Below are 7,743 nucleotides of genomic sequence, written 5' to 3' on the forward strand. Positions count from 1 at the left end.
GTGAGGATGTGCTGGCTGGGTCCTCCGGGACCCTCAGTTAACGAGGAGTGATGCTGGACGGGCCCCTCGGACCCTCCAGCAGACGAGGCATGAGGCTGGACGGGCGACTCAGGCCCTCCAGCTGGTGAGAAAGGAGGCTGGACGGGCGATTCGGACCCTCCAGCAGACGTGGCATGAGGCTGGGCGGGCCCCTCGATCAGCTGACCGGGCTGAAGGTGGCTGCTGATCAGCTGACTGAGCTGAAGGTGGCTGCTGGGCAGCTGACTGAACTGAAGGTGGTTGCTGATCAGCTGACTGAACTGAAGGTGGTTGTTGATCAGCTGACCGGGCTGAAGGTGGCTGCTGATCAGCTGACCGAGCTGAAGGTGGCTGCTGATCAGCTGACCGAGCTGAAGGTGGCTGCTGGGCAGCTAACTGAACTGAAGGCCGGGAAACACACTGTTCATTTTTAAACATGGGCACAGGAGTAGGCACAACAACTTCTGAATTAACTACTCCTGAGTTACCTGGCTGGGGCTTATGAATATCTGGGATGACACACATGTTGTTTGCGCTCACAGATGTGTTGAGTTGAGGACGAACAGCGGTCTCTACATGCTTGACAGGTTTTGAAGCATGACAATCATCCAGAACATTCCTAGCCGGCTGTTCAGACAAAATCCCAGACTCCTGCTGGGACTGAATGCTGGCGGCGCATCCGCCACTTGCCAGTTGAAATGGGATCAGGGCTGGCAAAAGGTGACATGGAGAAACACTGCTGCGGAGTGGAAATGAAAACTGCACCAGTCCGTACTACAGGAGAAAAGGGAAGTGTGGTTGGGTGGTGATGGCTAGGGTTGCATTTCTTCTTTAAGGATGGATCAAACAATTTGGCGACAAATCTTGGCAAAAACTGCCGCTGACGTCGAGAACACCACGTGGTGAGGGCCTCCAGGAGGGTAGCTGAATCGTCCATTCCTGGACCGCTCATGCCAAACAGTTCGAAGGCTAGCCTCGCTCTTAGAGCTGTTATTATTTGCTTAAGTCCATTTATGTTCAGAAAACTGACGGTGGAGGCAGTGGACGACAAAAAATTATCAAAAAACACTACCTCCAGCTGCCTCTTGTAGGGGCTCACAGCGTGGATTATCCTCCAACAGTAATCCCATAGGTGCGCGAGATTCTCTCCCTCAGAGGTGAAAAGTGAGTCCGCTGGATCCATACTGGTCGCGTCGTTCTGTCAGGGCTCTGTGTGCGGACAGGCAGAAATGTGGATCCAAATGCAGGACTCCGAGACGAAATGTAACTAAAACCACAGCTTTTATTGCTGGCATGAAACAAAAACAGAAACCAAGCAGGAACACACAGGCAGGGTCTGAGGGTACAACGCGACACCAAGCATGGGAAAACACAGGGCTTAAATACACAGGGTAGTAATGAGGGAATGGGCAACAGAAGGGAGACACAGCTGGGGGAGATCAGGGCTAACGAGACGGGGGAGCTAAGCTGCACACACTAACATAAGACAAAGACTTTCACAATAAGACAGGAAACAAGAATTACTAAACCAGATGCAGACATGACACTGAACAGAAACTGCAACACACATGAGAACCCAAAACCTAAGAACTGATCCCTCACCAAGAATAACAGAAACAGATCTATAATGATAATAAACAAAGCACCAGAACATCAGAAAACAATCCATAATGCAAAAATAAACCAAAACATAATAAACTCAAAATACCGGGTCCAACGGACCCAGAACCGTGACAGAAACAGCTGCGTTCTCAAAAATACCCGTGTAGGTGTAGCGTAAAGGGGGGGTTCAAGGTTCTTTATTTGTCACATGCATAGTTATACAAGTATAACACACAGTGAAATGTAACCTGACACGCTCCTCAACATGTGCAAAAATTGGGGGGGGGGCGTAAGAGGAAGAACATATATATATATATATATATATATATATATATATATATATATATATATATATATATATATATATATATATATATATATATATATATATATATATATATATAATGCTCAGTGAATACCTCAGGCAGCAGAAACCCAAGAAAGAGGAGGGAGACGAGGAACCATCATGGAAGGACAGGCCCCTGCACGGTATGTACCACCGGCAGATAGAGGAGGTGGCTGATATCCAGAAATCCTACCAGTGGCTGGACAAAGCTGGACTGAAAGACAGCACAGAGGCACTAATCATGGCAGCACAAGAACAAGCTCTGAGCACAAGATCCATAGAGGCTGGGGTCTATCACACCAGGCAAGACCCCAGGTGCAGGCTGTGTAAAGATGCCCCAGAGACAATCCAGCACATAACAGCAGGGTGCAAGATGCTAGCAGGCAAGGCATACATGGAACGCCATAACCAAGTGGCCGGCATAGTGTACAGGAACATCTGTGCCGAGTATAACCTGGAAGTCCCGAGGTCAAAATGGGAGATGCCCCCAAGGGTGGTGGAGAATGACCGAGCTAAGATCCTGTGGGACTTCCAGATACAGACGGACAAAATGGTGGTGGCTAACCAACCGGACATAGTGGTGGTAGACAAACAGAAGAAGAGGGCCGTAGTGATCGATGTAGCGGTTCCGAATGACAGCAATATCAGGAAGAAGGAACACGAGAAGCTGGAGAAATACCAAGGGCTCAGAGAAGAGCTCGAGAGGATGTGGAGGGTGAAGGTAACGGTGGTCCCCGTGGTAATCGGAGCACTAGGTGCGGTGACTCCCAAGCTAGGCGAGTGGCTCCAGCAGATCCCGGGAATAACATCGGAGATCTCTGTCCAGAAGAGCGCAGTCCTGGGAACAGCTAAGATACTGCGCAGGACCCTCAAGCTCCCAGGCCTGTCAAGGTCAACAGCATTTCAAGTAGGTAACACCTTGATTATTTTCTTTATTTAGTCATTATGTTGTAGATCTGCTCCTGTGTTTGAGATCATTGTTATATCACAGGGGTGGCCAACTCCAGGCCTCGAGAGCCGGTCTCATGCAGGTTTTAGATAACATCCTGAGTCAACACACCTGAATCAAATGATTAGTTCCAGGCCTCTGGAGAACTTGAAATGTTGAGGAGGTAATTTAGCCATTTAAATCAGCTGTGATGGATCAAGCACACATCTAAAACCTGCAGGACACCGGCTCTTGAGGCCTGGATTTGGCCACTCCTGTTCTATCACGACTCAGTCTGGCACAAGCTTTAGCTGTCAGACCTCTCTTTTGACCCCAGAACGATTTGGTACACAGAGGAGTTTACAGTCAACTCGACAGTGATTGCAAGGTGTCCAGGTTCTGTCACTGTAAAAGAAGCCCAAATCATCACCTCTCCACCACTGTGCTTTACAGTTGGTATGAGGTGTTTGTGTTGGGTTGGTTTGCTGTATTTGGTTGTTACTAAACGTGGCGAGTACATTTTGGACAAACATCTACATTATCCTTTAGATAGATATGTGAAACCTATGCTGTGCTGCCTTTTTTACAATTGCACTGTCACTTTTGATGTGTAGTCTTTTTTCTGTTTTTTGTTTTGTTTTGTTTTTCACTGAATGTTGGAGACTTTGTCACTTCTTAGCATGTGATCTAAGAAATGAATTCCCCCCCCCCAATGCAATCAATGTTTGTAGTATTTTGGAACTTAAAGATGGAGATTCATTAATGTTTCTTGATTTTTCTATGAGTGCTTCCCATATGGAAAAGATATATATAAATCTTACAAAGTTTGTATCCGTCTTGTGTGAAACTTGTATGAAAAGCATACAAGAGTGAAAACAGATATAAAATCCCTTGAAAAATTATATAAATGAAACTTATGTTTTGGATACTTCCTAAAACAATATATGAAAGTAATGAGAAAGTGGCCACTTTCATGAGTAAATCATATAAGCCTTATATGATTCACTATATGAAGTAGGCCACATCTTATGCAAGTCTTTTATAAGTTTTTTCTTTTCCATATGGGTTTCTTTGTGTGTAAACCTAGTTAACTTTGTTCTGACATCACTCTGATCTCTCCACACAATATTTTGATCTCTCTACACTGCCAAACACAATGAAACTGGGGCTCCTGTGACTCCAGTACACTGATGCTAATGTGGTACTAATGATCATAATGATTTAACTTGGTAGATGTACGAACTCCAGCACAGCAAATCTTTCTATTGGATGTAAGCGGATTATAAAACTCATGTGTCCATGTAAGATATAGAAATTTCCAAAACATTTTAATATTGTTTACTGAACTGTAATACACTTTTCATTGACTTTAATACAGTTTGAATGATACAAGTTTAAAAATGCCCCAAACATAAAACATATGAATCATTCCAGGTTTCTGGAGTGAATCAAGACTATCTTGATGGTACTTCACATATCCAGTCTAAGTTATGCCCATTGCAGTTTCCATCATAGCGGGTCTTCCAGGGATTAGAGGAGGAGTAAATGATAATCACACAATTTTCCTCCTCAACATTTGGTTCTCCATCCATCCAGTACCTGAGAAAAGGCGAGACAGATAATTAAGTGGAAATGATCTATAAAAATCTATAATTAATAATCTGTCTTTTCTTACCTTTGTTCCACCTCTGTGACATTATTAAGCCACACCCATGTCCCCACTGTCGCTATGTCAGTAAGACCAACCCAGAATCCGTTCACCCACTGATGAGGATTGTTTTTTAGAAGTTTGATGGTGTTACTCACGAATGCCTATGTGAGCAAAAAAAGAGAAAAACACATTTAAAATTTAGTCAATAAAAATTGTAAATTGCCTACTTACAAAACTGGCCACGATTGCCTGTGGGATGCAAATTATGCCAACACAGAAACTCCTAAACAGCCTTAAGGCTACATTTAAAAATCTTTGCTAATCACTTTCAGTGACTATTGTCAAAGGAGCTTGCAAAGAAAAGTGTCTGGACTTCTTTAAGTTGCTTGAAGACGTTTCACCTCTCATCCGAGAAGCTTCTTCAGTTAGCCACTTCACAAGCGCATGGCACAACACAGAAGAGCCACCTCCACAGGACAAGACTCAGCACTCCATCTGCATCTTAAGGATAAAGGACACTCTTTCGAGGATGCCAATGTTCACATTTTGGACAGAGAGGACAGATGGTTTGAAAGAGGAGTGAAAGAAGCATCTATGTCCACTGTGAGCGACCATCTTTGAACAGAGGCGGGGGTTTACGACACCAACTCTCTGCCATCTTTAATCCAGTTTTGAGATCCTTCCCAGACGCCTTAACGCCCACTCACATGCTGGGCCATCTGACCTCAGGAAATCGCATGATAAGGTGGGGCCAGGTTTCACAATGAACACACCCGAAACTCTGGCTGATTGGGACCCACACCCAGTTTCCCACCTTGGCTCAGGCGATTAGAGGATCATCAGGGGGTCCTTTTGTCCCTCTGTGGGGGGAAACTCCCACTAGGTTTATATCTGGGACTCTCCACCATTTGACCTTAGAACTGAAGAAGCTTCTCGGATGAGAGGTGAAACGTCTTCAAGCAACTTAAAGAAGTCCAGACGCTTTTCTTTGCAAGCTCCTTTGACTACGATGACCTGGATGACTGAGAACCTTCACAGACATATTCAGTGACTATTGTATGTCTGTGGACGATGTATGTAGATAACTTATCTGTTTTCAAGCTTCTTCTCTCTTATTTTCAACCCACCTGCTCCTGTTGGTTATCAATCACAACAAGGTCAGAGCCACGACTAACACAGTCCACTCTGCTCTCATGCCAGTTCCTTTTGACAGCAGAGGACTCGGTGGAAGAGAAGAAATAGCAGGACGAGTTGAAAAGAATCCATCCAGGAGCGCATTTATCACAAGAGTTCTCTGAGAGAAACAAAGGATTTCTTGTCATTTCAGGTACTTTAATGTATTCAGAGTTCACAGATTAAAACAAAACTTCTCACCTAAAACTGATATGTTGGACTTTAGGTTTGTCTTCTCTATTCGCAGGGCTCCCATCTGTTTCTCATAACCATCACTGACGGTCTTCAGCTGCTCAATTTTCACCTTTACTTCTTTGTGGTTGTTGATCGCGCTCTCTAACGCCTTCTTGGCCTCCTCTTCAGCTTCGATCACATCGCTGTGGTTGCTTCGGAGATAGTCGAGCTCATTGAAGAGCTGTGTTACAGCTGGGTTGGAAATGTGCAAGGAGCCCTCTTTGACTTTGGCACCTACACAGGTAAGAGAGACAGATATATTAATATAATTAGTTCATCATTATGAAATGATTAGTGTTTTGAAATATGGAAAATGTGCATTTCCCCTTGTGTGGTTGCTGAGAGTTCAACAATTATTGTATTGGCTAACCAATATTGTTACACAACCAAGCACAAGTAAACCGTATCATCACATGAGCTGTTACACTCACACTTAATCGCAAAAACAACAGCGACTATCAGCAGCACAGCATTCAAGAGTCCCAAGCACAGTAAAACCCATCGATTAAATCCATCTCCACCTGCATGGTCAAACATACAAATTTTGAAAACAAAAAAAAGATTTTCAGATAAACACTTTTCATTTAAATCTGGTTGTTGACACTTGAAGATGATTCAGAAATGCAGCAAATAAGTAAAAAGCTAGAAATTAGACTGAAGTAACTCGGAAAAATATATTATAAAACTATCAAATTTAAACTATTAGACGTTTTATTCCCATCCTTTGGGCCATCTATTATTCTCCCTACGGCTTTACTAATGTGTAGGTAGCATAATGAATAATAATTATAATAAATATCACTTTAAAACTACAGTTATTTGGGCATAATACCACAAATTCTTCATTTGTTAAAAATTATACAACTACCAAAAAAATGTGAATACATAAAATCACAGGCTGATCTGCATTTATGAAGGAAAAGAGTGGGAAAACTGTAGAAATGCACAAAATAAAAATCAAATAGGAATTCAGTGCCATACCTTGTCCGGATATGTTGTAGCTTTTGAAGAAAACTGGAGGAAACGTTGGCCTAACTGATCTTGTCCTCTGTGAAGTCTCCATTGCAATGCTGCAGGTTCTGCCCACTGAGCTGCTTTCCCCTCCTTATATACAGACACAAGGCATGTCTCATGGACTCACATGCCTCATGAAGCCTTTATCATTTTGTCATAGACTAATTAATATGAAAACTCTCCCTAAACATTTTGGATTAATAGATAAAAAATAAATATATAAAGTCCCCATCAAATACACTGTGTGCACAATTATTAACCAAGTTGTATTTTTGAGGATTAATTTTCATTATGGATCAAGGACAGTGCTCTTGGTCAATCCAAAATGTTAATTAATCTAAACCCAAATGTTTAAGAATGTAAAAGTGAGGTTTTGTCTTTAAGAGAATATTTATATATATATGTGCAGAATTATTAGGCAACTAAATGAAAAAAATGAACATTTTCCCATCTCACTAGTTTATTTGCAAATGTTACAGTGAGAATAATAAAACAACTCAAAATGTACACTGTGTAATTTTGAAAATGTAAAATGTGTCAAAATAAAAAAATTTTTTTTAAAAAATCAGTGACTAATATAGCCATCCTTCTTTTCAATCACTGTCACAAGCCTTCTATTCATGGAGTCTGTCAGTTAACTTTTTGTGCAGCAGCAACCACAGCCTCCCAGACACTTTTCAGAGAGGTGTACTGTTTCTTTTCATCCTTAAGGCCTTTACTGGCTAGCCATGCAGTGGAGTACTTTGATGCACGTGATGGAGCATTGTCCTGCATAAA

General features: G+C 42.5%; 1 protein-coding gene across 1 annotated transcript; it reads right to left on the reverse strand.

Moving 5' to 3' along the window:
* Window positions 1–4,216: 4,216 nt before the first annotated feature.
* Window positions 4,217–7,015, reverse strand: LOC146647129 (C-type lectin domain family 4 member G-like). Its single transcript, XM_085391995.1, has 6 exons — window positions 6,934–7,015; window positions 6,384–6,473; window positions 5,920–6,186; window positions 5,673–5,839; window positions 4,570–4,706; window positions 4,217–4,493 (listed from the first exon to the last, which is right to left on the reverse strand). Exons 1-6 carry the CDS (start codon window positions 7,013–7,015, stop codon window positions 4,349–4,351), a joined length of 888 nt encoding a protein of 295 aa, XP_085248121.1. The 3' UTR covers window positions 4,217–4,348.
* Between the last annotated feature and the right edge of the window lie 728 nt (window positions 7,016–7,743).

The sequence above is a fragment of the Rhamphochromis longiceps genome, linkage group LG19, assembly GCF_057381845.1.
Source record: "Rhamphochromis longiceps isolate RC_006_pf linkage group LG19, R_longiceps_female_GT1.1, whole genome shotgun sequence".
Lineage (NCBI taxonomy): Eukaryota > Metazoa > Chordata > Actinopteri > Cichliformes > Cichlidae > Rhamphochromis > Rhamphochromis longiceps.